Below are 13,228 nucleotides of genomic sequence, written 5' to 3' on the forward strand. Positions count from 1 at the left end.
TTTTTCTTTCGTTATAATTAAACATTCATTACAATTAAAGATTATTACTAATTGAAGTACTTAGTTAATAATCATCTTCTACAGGTGGATTTTGCACTTTACTAAAATGAAACATTTTTGGAATGTTCATAAAAGGGTCATAAGAATAATTATCGATCATATAGCAAACTTAATTAAATAAACATACCTGTGGATAACAATATGGAAGTGTCTGAGAGTACGATTATGATTTATGTGTATCAAAAAAAATAAATGTAGAAGCAAAATAAAAAGTTCAACCAAAAATGTTTTTTTATTTTTTTTTTAATATTTTGTTATTTATTCACCATATTTTTTTACAAAGCAAAGGTGTTATTTAATAATTTCATATTAATAATATTAAATTTCATTTGACGACTCATAAATAAGAATTAATATTAGCATTGTATTTAAATAGAATTCTTAAACACATTTATTAAATAGATGCAAGTTTAAGTGTATACTAAACAAATATATTTTTACAAGAAATTTGTTATTATATTAGATTTAACCCAATGGTTATTTTCGATTTAAAAAAAGTCCATGGATAATGGATATCTAAATTGAAAAAGCCAGTTGTTTTTAATCTGTTGCGTAAGGATGTCAAAGAGTTAAAATTTTATGTAATCTGTGGGCTTCAATCTCCTCTGCACACACGATATTTTATGGGGATGCCCCAGATATATTTTAGTATTTGTAATTTGATTGTTGGTACCTGGTGGCTGGTATACATTTGCGTTTTAAGTTAAGCGATGAATTGATAAGCTTTAAATCAAGACTATGTGTTACGTTATAATAATGTATTAAAGTTTACAATTTTATTTATTATTAACTAATTTATCGTAGTGGAACAATATGTCTGACATTATACAACCGAAAACTGTTAAGATACATAAATTACCTTTTCTTATTAAAAAAAATGCAATAACATCGCCTGATGACTTAAAATCTAACTATAATGTGTTGCTTCGATATGTTAAAAATACAAACAAGAAGTTGTACAAGGAAGACGTAATATACAAAACAAGTGAACGGGATATTTTCAACGGGAAATACCCCAACTTAACAATCACCAATCGACTAAATATATTAAAAAACAGCAGTAGAACTGTTGCCACTTACACAGGTGAAGATTCTAACATCGTCGAGTTGAGTTCGGACGCCGTGACCAAAGTCATTGGGCAAAGCAACTACGATACAGTGTTCAGTGCTTTGTGCTCAGTGATAAGTCAGGATCTTAAAGTTAAGGGGATTTTATCTTTATTGAGCTTAGATGCTAACGTCAGCACAAAGGCTTCGCACGTAGAACAATCAACACAGACGTATCAGTCAAGTCGAGAGATACTCATTCGCGGGAAACAACGGAGGTGTATGAAGAGAAAACAAGTACGATCGTATATCGTGCCAGATGACATGCTACCTGAGAAACAGATAAAAAAAATTGTTATCCATCCAAAGAACCTCATTGAACCGGATCAAATCAAACGAGAGAAGGCAGACAAGACGGACGAGGAAATAACAGAAAGTGAAAAATGCTCGGTAAGCAGCACAGAAGTTAAGAATCAGTTGCCGGATTTAAGGCTTCTGCTCGACGAGGACAGCAACATATCGGACACGAGCGTCGGTAATATATCCATAGGCAGTTGCAACATACCGAATATACTAGAAAATCCGAAATCCCTGCTCATGAACATAGATAAACATACAGAAGAATCCGTTCCCGAATACTCGACAATTGTCACCATGGATGGGTCGCATGTGAAGATCAAAGGTAACCCTGATATCTTCCACTTGGCGACCCCAGAGGTTTTAAAGCATCTGGATCCGAGCGATCAGAAGAAAATAGTTTTGCACCAAGCTTATATTGATTGGAAGTATTGCCTGGAAGAGGATAATAATCAAAATCTGTGAGTATCTATAACAGTTATATATTTAAACATATATAAGGCAAGGCAAGCACCGCTGATTCATGTGCTTAATTTGTCTTTATAATTTATCTCATGCTCAGAGGTGAAGGAAAACATTGTGAGGAAACCTGCATGTGACAAATTTCATTGAAGTTCTGCCACATGTGTATTCCACCAACTCGCTTTGGAACAGCGTGGTGGAATATGTTCCAAAGCTTTTCCTCAAAGGGAGAGGAGGCCTTAAGCCCAGCAGTGGGAATTTATAGGCTGTTGTTGTTGTAAGATATATAATAGAATAAACTTTTAAATAAATTGAACATGTCAGTCTAGCTTAGATTAGCAGTCGTAGATTTTTATACGAGATCCATAATTTAATTTATGAGTTAAACTATCGTAGAGTATGTCTCTATGTTAACTTATTGGTTTTCCTCAGTAGACAAAACCATATGCAATTCAAAACAATTCTATCTTAACCAAACTTGTAACTTGAAAATCACATTAATATTTTAAAATCCTATCAATATTACAGAAAATAAATAATTATTACATTACTATTATATTATTACATTACATTACAGTAAATGTTTAAATTTTGGTTACATATTCAGAATTTTCTCGGTAATATGATAGAAATGGAAAAAAGTTAGATTATATAGGTATTAATTAAATTCACAGTACAATACAAGCTTAAAATAATTCCAAATGTAATCATTATCATAGAATAAAAATAACTAAAGAAATATTCTTATACTGGTATAAGTTCTTATTATTTATTAAAAAAAGTACATAGATATACACAATAATTGTTTAAATTTAAATTCAACTGGTTTGAACTTGCTTAATTTTGATGTGGATGTAGATTTAACCGGTTAACACTAATTTATAGCGGTATAATGCTAATGTATGCACATGCAGCATAATAAAGGGTTAATATGAAGATACAACTATTACATAAGATCAAAAAAAGCCATATATCATAATATCATATTTATATTTGATATGAACTTGTGTTATCATAAAATATTTTATAGAATCAAGTATGTTTTTAATTCAACCAACCCGCATTGCAACAGCCTGGTGGAATATGTTCCAAACCTTTTCCTTAATGGAAGAGGAGGCCTTAGCCCAGCAGTGGGAAATTTCCAGGCTGTTACTTTAATTATGTTAATAATTATTTAATGTTCAATTTTTGTAGTCATTTTACTTATATCTTTACGGCAAGTTTACAGATACAAAGACTTATGATCTAATCATTGATCATTAATCACTTATTATAATATTATTTATCATGATTATGGCTGTTTAAATGTTTTATGTTATTAAGTACTGTATACACATCTTTCAAGTTTATTTTATTTACATGTCAGTGTATGATAGTACCTCTTTCTTACTATGTTTATTCTCTTGGTGGTACGGTGTTGCGTAAACCCAGAATGGTTCATATAGTCTGCTGACAAACATCAATACTTTTGTTAAATTCTAATGCGCATAAAGCGGGCAGAGCTAGTGAATATAAATATTAAGAACCTAAGTTATCACAATTGTTGTATCAGGTATGATAATCTATTTCTATACCATCATAGAATCTTCTTAATATTTATTTTGAATCATACGTAAAAAAGGAGAACTGTAAGATTTAATAATAGTAATATTGCGATATCAGGACAGTAGCTAGTGTTTGTTGATTTGTAACTGTATCATCACACACTATAAAACAAAGTCGCTTACTATATGCATGTATTATACTTTCCTCTTAAATCAAACTATCTATGTAAAACAGACCGACAGAGGTCTGTCCCTATGTATGCTTAGATCTGTAAAACTTCGCGACGGATTTTGATGCGGTTTTTTTTAAATAGATAGATTCAAGAGGAAGGTATTATACATGGTAGAGAAACACTGATACTTTTAGAGGTTTCAAAAGTGATGTTAATAAAGACATTCTGTAGTACATATAGTATCAGCATTGCGCCCGTGCGACGCCGGGCGGGTCGCTAGTATACAATATTGGAAAGCAGTGTAAACATGATACATAATATATTTATGACTTTGCTCACTCGGCGCCCCGTGCAGCCCCCCGGGGTTTCCCCGATTGCTACGAATGTGAAATGTACATATCGCTGTGTTAACATTTCACAAATAAAATAAACACACTTTGGCTTTTTACCTGAAATGAAAACGTAATAATGCTTAAGTCATAATTATATTGCGCGTATATGTATGAACGCGTGCATCTTAACCGATGATTGCGGGTTCGAACCCAGGCAAGCACCGCTGATTCATGTGCTTAATTTGTCTTTATAATTCATCTCGTGCTCGACGGTGAAGGAAAACATCGTGAAGAAACCTGCATGTGACAAATTTCATAGAAATTCTGCCACACGTGCATTCCACCAACCCGCATTGGAACAGTTTGGTGGAATATGTTCCAAACCTTCTCCTCAAAGGGAGAGGAGGCCTTTAGCCCAGCAGTGGGAATTTAAAGGCTGTTATTGTTGTTGTTGTTGTATTTATATAATAATATATATAATTTGGGTGTGCTGGGAGAAACAACTTCGAAAATATTCATCTTAAATTTAATCTCTTATATTTCTAGTGCGTATAAATAAATATCGAGTATACATTAGGACGATTAAGCTTTTACAACAAGATCCCAGAAAGGTTTACAGAGCTTGCCGTTAGAAAATGGCAAGTTGACTTGAAGATGACTGTTTGTGTGTGCTACATGTCATTAAAGACTAGCTTTGCTTCCGGCATCGTGCGAGTTTGAACTTAAAACTAATTCTAAAATAAAAGTAGCCTAAGTTACTTATTAAATCAGCTATCAACCAGTAAAATTCCTTTCAAAATCCTTGCCGCCATTCCAGAGATTAGCCGGAACAAACAAACAATGAATCAATCGTTCTATTCGTTAATGTCAGTGATCTATTTTCACTGGTCATTTTATATTATGAGTTCGTGTTAGCTGACTGGATCACGTCGTGGTCACCACTGTGCCGGATAGAAAGGCGGCTCGCAAGTAAAATGAGAACTCATAACGAATACACGTTCGTTTATTGAGTCACAAAGAACTGCGTAATGGGTACAATCAGTGGCGTAACTATCGTAGGGCCAGGTGGTGCAGTGCACCAGGGCTCCGGAGTTCAAGGGGACCTCTAAGCTAGAAAATCACGACCCTGCGCACATATTTCTTATTTGTTATCTATAATTTTAAAAGGTAGCTATTAGTTAAAGAAAGATGGGAAAGAGGTGGTGAGTGCCTGATTCTTTTTCTATGCACCGAGGCCCTTCCTCATCTAGCTAAGCCACTGGGTACAATATGTGTGTTGTATACATTTGCATAGCAGGCATCTTGAGTCCTACATAACGAAGAAGTTGCGTTTCAGTCGCATTTCGATCGCAATCGAATCGAGAACGCATCGTGACTGTTGGAAATTAGATTTGTTTGTTATGCCGTTTCAAATAAAAGTAATATGTGTATCCCATCAAAAAAATAAATGTAAAATGCAAGCCAAGTACAATATTAAGATATAAGCCTTGGTTGTTGACTCCAACGACAAAAGAAGTGAGATCTAAATGTTTGCCAAGTACAATGGCCAGTCCTGAATTAATAACTACATAAAACATCATTTATTTCCATATCTTAGGATAATATTATATTGTAGCCTAAGGTCTGACTCTGCTAGTTCTCATATACGAATTATTACTTGCGATGGATAGTTTCCACGGGCAAGCAAAATTTTCGAAACAATAAAATGAAAACTGACAAGTTACAGGTTTAGATCGTGCGAAGGCTACAATATAATTCGTATATGAGAACTAGCCAAGTCAGACCTTAGGCTACAATATATTATCCTAAGATATGGAAATAAATGATGTTTTATGTAGATATATATGGCTTTCATTCGTTCTAGACCGATACACTGGGCCGTACTCAGGAACGATGTGGAATTGCTGAAACGCCAGTGCCTCGTGCTGAAGAGTCGCCATGGGTCGGTCGACGTCACTTCCGGGAGCAATATGGTAAGACAACGGGCCTATCCACTAGCTTACTATATCCTAATCTGGTTAGGCACGCATAACCGTCAATACATATACATTAAAAGCATGCTACATTCGCCCCCGTCTCTCTTTAACTTTACAGTGCGAGAAAGAGATGAAACGAATGTGAAACCGATTTCGATAACACATTCGTTTTGTCTCTTTCACACGAATCGTAATATGTAAAGTCAAACAGAGACAAGGTGACATTTGAAATCGGATATCAACATCGATATTTAATCCAAATTTTAACAAACGTCACAAAAATTGTGTAACGCCCGTGCCGGACGACAATGTACTATATAAAACGTATAGCGAATCTTGCCATCGCGATTTAGAAATGTCACAAAATTGCCATTACGCCATTAAGTATTGAGAAGTAACGATAAAACGAGTGAGGATCCATCCTGAGATCACAGATTATAAAGTACAATATATGTACTTTATAATTTGTGATCCTCAGTCCTAATAAAACCCTTTCGCTGACAATACGTATTTACAACTTATGATACTATAAATAATGGTTACAATAAATGTAATAAATTTGACTGATATATTAAATTCCGCAGCGACCTGTTTGTTGGTCAGGTTTCGACATAGGCCTCCCCTAGTTTCTTCCATTCGTGTCTATCTCGAGCAAGTCTTCTCGAACTTTTGGTAGGTTATCTTCCCATCTCTTGATTTGGCGATAAAGTACAATAACAGTCTGCTAAAGTCCCCATGCTCAGCTAAGGCGTGGGGCTCATTCCACCACTCTGCCCCATATGCACACATATGCCGTGGGTACGCGTATTGCATACCCATCAGATTGTTTCTTCATCGTAGAGTGATCAATGTGCTCACTGCTCATAGCATGGAAGTACTGATGATTGCTCCAAATCATTTTTCACGTGTTGGAACCGCTATGAACTAGGCATGAGCCTGATATATGGAAACTTATCTTAAATTGTAAAATGATTTATTAACATAAGAATTATTAACATTAAATGCTTAAATGTATACAAATATGAACTAAAACTAGTTACTGTATAAATCTTGACAGCGTGCAATGGTGACAAGAATGCCAGCATTCATTTCCCCATTGAATCGCAATTCCGATCCTCTGGGCAAATTTGATGTTGACGAGTAACAGTTTCACCGCATCTTAAAAACTTTAAATATTATGTTTGTACGTACAAATCATTCAAAATATTATTCAAATAGGCTTTTACAAGCACACTTGAATCGTCATTTAAAAACGTTTTTTTATTCTTCGTATTAATTTCATACTTTATTATCGTCTGCATAATCTTGTATTGAATAATATGCCATCATTACCAATGTATTTATTACAAATGATTTCAAATTATGAAACGGCAAAGTTAAAAATATCCGATGTTCCGACGATTTTAGATTAGTTTTGGTATATCAGACACACGCCTAGTAGCTCATCGTGAATACGAGTATAATTTCTAACGCGCGTAGATAAGAACAAAAATATGTTTTTCTAATCACTAATGGAAAAATCCAGTCTAATATCTAAGACTCGTAAAGTGTCGTTGAAAATTTGAACGTCTTATCTGAACCCGATAAAATAAAGCTTTAGCAATAAAACACGAATTCATTCATTATTTTCTTATCTTATTATATCACGTAGCAAACTTTAGCAAACTTTGTTTATTCTATTGTAGCGGGCTCTTTGATAATCCATTAAGATACCTACCACACATTCATCATATCTTTTCCTTACACATTATAAACCATTGTCGCTTACTGCTTGCTGTCTGTCTCTATGTATGTTTATATCTTTCAAATTACGCAACAGATTTTGATGCGATTTTTTTAATAGATAGACTGATTAGAGAGGAAGGTTTTCGTATTTATAAAGAAACACTGCTATAATTTTAGAAGTTTTTAATGTTATGTAGTAAGTAAACAAATTCTGTTGTATATTTCATTTACGGGAGAGTCGCCAGTATTATACAAATTAGACACGCCATCTTAGTTTTTATTGACGATTGCGTGCCTAATTGTAGTGGTGACCACCCTTACCATCAGGTCGTCTACTTGCCAGTTCGTCGGTTACTTTGTAGTGATAAAAAATGTTAAAATTTTAAACTAGATTCACACAAGCTACGAGGTCACAATTAGTAAACACTTATGGTGCGGGTCCTGATACTCATGTAGCGTGCCTGTGACGTCAACGCATTAAAAGATATCCCTTATAATCATGGCGTTTTAAGACCAAATACGGAAACTATCAAATACATTCATTAACTTAGTCACAGGACAAATTAACCCCATACTTTGCTCCCGCAAAAGGGCCGTGCAGGGTCGTCTTTAGCTGGCATTACATTAGGTTAATGATTACTTATAGCTATAGTTCGGAACGGCGACATTAGACTTGTTTCAATTGACTTAGAATATTGTATTTATGTATCGTACGACACAAAATAGATGTAGCATCGGAAAATGCAATGGAATGAAAATAAAACTGATTACTGCCGATTTACACAACCAATAGAAATAGCTCCCTATCGCGCCATTCGACGCTATTCGTCGCTATAGATTCACGCGTCAGAGAAAGCAAGTGCATGTAAATCGACGCGTTAAATTGACGAATATATTCGGTCATATGATATTACAAGTTATTACGTTTGTGCAAAGATAATATTAGCATGAGAAATAAATATTGATAATTTGGGATAGCGTACTCAATTCGGATGTGATCGGTTTTACGAATTTTGCCGATGCGACATCTAAGTTGTGTCTTACTATAACAAATATTGCTGAGTCAAAGAATGTATTGGGAGTATCATTGGATGGGTTGACGTAACCGGGGCGGGCGTAGACGGCGCTTCAGATGGCACTGTTCGAGGAGAGCGCGGAGTGCGTGGGCGCGCTGTTGCAGCTCGGCGCCGACCCGCTGCTGGCCGACGGCGACGCGCGCGCAGCACTGCACCGCGCTGCCGCCGCCGCCGCGCCCGCACTCGCAGCCCTGCTGCGCGCCGCCCGCCGCCACGCCCGGTGAGCGCCCTCCTCTAGTTACTTATGAATATTCAGTGGTCTGGGTCGGAACCCGCTATCATCGGTTAAGATGCACCCATCAAATTTGATGAACGCGTTCTGGGATCCTGTTGTAGAACCGTATACATTGCCCCCCAAAGGAATGACTGAGTGTATGCAGTCGAGTAACAGGAGTAACGAGTTCGTGTTATTTCTTGTGAGGACAATCACATTTTTTCATAAAATCATTAATATTTTACGTAACAAAATGTTGATTGAGAAGTGATGGTAGGGCTTTGTGCAAGCCCGCCTGGGTAGGTACCACCCACTCATCAGGTATTCTACCGCTAAACAACAGTAGGCAGTATGATTGTATTCCGGTTTGAAGGGTGAGTGAGTCAGTGTAACTACAGGCACAAGGGACATGGCATCTTAGTTCCCAAGGTTGGTGGCGCATTGACGATGTAAGGAATAGTTAATATTTCTTACAGCGTTATTGTCTATGGGTTGTGGTGTCCACTTACCATCAGGTGGCCCATATGCTCGTCCGCCAACTTATTCCATAAAATAAAAAAATAGAAATAAATAGAGAAGCAACAATTAATATCTTGATTTCTTTAAATTTATACCTTAAAGATTCGACACTGCCAGGGGTCGTAACGGTCTCGTGCCATGTTTCAGAGACATCTTGAAACGAAACGACGACCTGTGGACGCCACAGCTCGAGAAGAAGTCTGACAACGAGCTGGTCGACTACCTCCTCTACAAGATGTGCATCATGTGCGACGACCAAGGTGAGGAACGGGGGGGGGGGTATGTGTTGCTAAATGAGTTTACAGTCGCAAAACGCCAGCCGTCGAGTCCATTTTCATTTAAGAGCTCTTAATGAGCACATTCTTCCTAGAAGTCTCCTGTGAGCTATTATTAACTCAGGACGTCAGGAAAGAGACTTAAAATTCAATTAATTTGCGATTGACATTTACAAGATGGCGAAACTTCTTCCACAAATCGTTCATTGTAGGGATTTTAATATGAATACCTTAACTCTTTTTTTCTTCCTGTCTTTTATATCTTCTATGGTCATTAAAGTTATATCTAGTTAAATCTAGTCTAATCTAATCTAGTTATATCTAGTTAAAGTAATATCTAGCTCCACCGAACAAAAATAAAAAACATGGTAAATATCCCGAAATGAATAACTTTAATAATAAAAATAACCATGTTAAATTAAAATCTTCTATGGTCGTCTAATTTACTGTCATATTTTAATGTCAAATGTAAGTTGGTACCCAATTGGGCTATTTGATAAGGTAAGTCGAAGGTAAGACTTGAGAAATACGACCCCTGCTTCTGCCTATTATATTATATTGGCTTACCTTTCAAACCGATACACAAAAATACTATGTAACGCTGTGTGGCGTAGAATACGTGATGGGTGCCAGTAGAATATAATAATTAATGAATCAAGATCAACAGTCTCGGGTAAATTCAATTGGCATATTCCTAAACACGAGGAATAAAGTCGGTTCCATAATCGTTCCTCAGGGTACACCCCGCTGATGTTGGCCAGCAAGATAGGCAAGAGTGAAAACGTTAAGCTTCTGATAGAAGCGGCTCCGAGTACCATCAACATGCGGATGCCCAACTGTGGGAACACCGCTCTGTACATAGCGGTGACCGCCGCCTGCCTGGACTGGGACGGTGAGTCCCGTGACAAATACACATAGTGTAGTAACAGTTTGTTAATGCCCCACTGCTGGGCCAATACTTATATTAGTCTTGAAACATATCCACCTCACTTCAATGAATCTTGGATGTCAGGATCAGTTATCTAGCCGACCGGCTACCTCATGATGCTCATTGCTTGGGAGTTAAGTAAGATTGCGTTTTGATTCCATAATATGAATGCCCATTTCCTATGTTTGTTTTAGAGTGTAGTTTTAAAATAATCTGCAGGCCAAGATTTTTTAGTTTTTAAGGCATTTTTGAGGAAAAAAAAAATCAAAAAAGTATTAAAATAAATTCGTTTTTCGTCTCGCATTTTTAAATTTGGACCGATAATTATTGTTTTAATATTGACAAATATCCGGTATTTAATCGTTTTTATAAAACAAAAGAAATTGCATTTTTGACAAATTTTGAAAAAATCTAAAAAACGTGATAACTCAAAAATGGTTCACTTTTGCACTATACATATGGGGGTTAAAATTATTGCAAATAGTCACCCCATCACCTAACGGATATACGTCGAGTTACCAAAAACCCTGAAAATTAGAAGTGTTTGAAGTGATATGACGGTATGATTGCAGATAGTGATAACAAGTCGGAGGTGGCTCCGCACTTCTACGACACCATCGGCGCGCTGGTGGAGGGGGGCGCCGACCCCACCATCGACAACGACTCAGGCAGAAACGTCAACCTGCTTCTCACAGAGTTCTCAATCGGCAAGCTGTCCATGCTGATCGCCAATAAGCTGACGGCCGCCAAGTACTTCGACGGGAACAAGCTGAAGGACTTCAACTCGTACATGCTCGTCAAGGACTCGGAGGGGAAGGTCGACCTAAAGGAGCTGAAGGCCAAGGAAACGAAGGAGCCCGTCGAGGCGCACGTCATAGCGCTCGGCCCCGAACGCCAGCCCAAGCGATCGGGCAGCTCCGTCATCGTCAAACCCAAGAAGAGCGTTCCGGTTGTGAGGAAGCTGGTGACACTCGCGCAGCGCAACCGGCCGCTCATACTGAAGAAGATAGACCCGCTGGCGACCGAGGGTTCCGGTGTGGTCACGCTGGCGGCGCCGAACTTGATCCCGCTGTCAGCGCGGCCCATGAAGTTCTTGAAGATCTTGCCCAAAACTGACGCGAAGGCGACAACGCCCACGACGCCCACGACGCTCACGACGCCCATCAGCGTCATTAAGCGAACAAAACCGAGTGCTAAATCAAACAGAAGTTCCAAGAAGATTAAACTGTAACTAAAATCTGTGTTCACGTTAAACGTTAAACAAATGTCCGGTGTCGGTGTTTAAGAGACGGTGCGTTTTGATTACGGATACTAATCCCGTCGACGAGGTGTTCAGATAACTTTGTATTGATACATACAAGAAAGCTACGATTATCGGATAGTGGGGTGATGAAGATACTCGTGTTGTAATGAAAAATTGCAGTGAAAGTCAAAACGTCAAAAAGCCGTTTATTCAATAAAGTAACCGGACTGTGAAGTGCTGTTTGTGTTCAAACAATATACGCGTGTTCTGTTTCATGAGTTCATTTATCGAGTTGAAAGGCTCCGATACTGCAGTTGTATTGTCATAGAAACTTGGCAAGTAAGCAGCAAAAGCCTTGAAACTCGCTGGAAAATATTCAAATATACCGCATCTGATGTCCGCCTATCAATCAATATGTAACAGATGCATTCGCTTAACTAGTTGGAACAAGTTATATTATGAAATTCGAACGTAAAAATATTCATCAATATCGATTCAACTGGTTGTGAAAAGTTGAGTGACAGACAGACTTAAAATCTTTACACGGATTAAACAATTGAGGCAACGCACGCACGCACTGCGCACGCGTGCGGAGCGTGCACGTGACGTCACGAGGTCAAGGTCACGCGTGCGCAGTGAGTTCGTAACACTTGCAGCATCAGCCTGTGTGTATAGCTAATCTTGCCAATCTATACTAATGTTGAAATAAAACTAGTTATAACGGATTTGAATCGCGTATATTACTTATTTTTTACATACCGACGTTTCGAGCACTTTACAGCGTTCGTGGTCACGGGTCTACCCGTGAATATATACCCGTTATAACTAGTTTTATTTCAATGTGTAATAATCGCGAAAATTTAAGACAACATTATATACTAATGTTATAAATTTGAAAGTAACTCTGTGTGTCTGTCGCTCTTTCACGACCAAACCGATGAAACGAATTTGATGAAATTTGTTGAGAAGAAAGCTTGATCTCCAAGCAAGGCCAGGCTACGTCTGTGCCTGCCACGTGACAACACCCTAAAATGCGAGCGAAACCGCGGACGGCAACTGCTATTACATATATAATTATTCTAATAATTGCGTGTGATTCTTTAACCCTAAAATGCGCGTCGCGTCGTTCAAGACAAATCTTATGATGATATACACGATATCAATTTCTTATGTGCCCAACAGTTTATTTTCTTTAATTTTCATTTGTTTATTAAAGTTAATTTATTTATGGGGTCCGAAGTACCCCGTGAGCAAGCTGGGGCATGAAATGAATTTTTATTTGTAGACGACAATGTTA

At 37.4% G+C, this 13,228-nt stretch overlaps 1 protein-coding gene across 1 annotated transcript; it reads left to right on the top strand.

The window, feature by feature from the left end:
* The first annotated feature begins 671 nt into the window (after positions 1–671).
* Positions 672–12,142, top strand: LOC124541891. Its single transcript, XM_047119803.1, has 6 exons — positions 672–1,925; positions 5,840–5,948; positions 8,797–8,972; positions 9,633–9,745; positions 10,497–10,652; positions 11,261–12,142. Exons 1-6 carry the CDS (start codon positions 874–876, stop codon positions 11,917–11,919), a joined length of 2,265 nt encoding a protein of 754 aa, XP_046975759.1. The 5' UTR covers positions 672–873; the 3' UTR covers positions 11,920–12,142.
* Positions 12,143–13,228: the final 1,086 nt, after the last annotated feature.

Source organism: Vanessa cardui, chromosome 29, assembly GCF_905220365.1.
Source record: "Vanessa cardui chromosome 29, ilVanCard2.1, whole genome shotgun sequence".
NCBI classification, from domain to species: domain Eukaryota; kingdom Metazoa; phylum Arthropoda; class Insecta; order Lepidoptera; family Nymphalidae; genus Vanessa; species Vanessa cardui.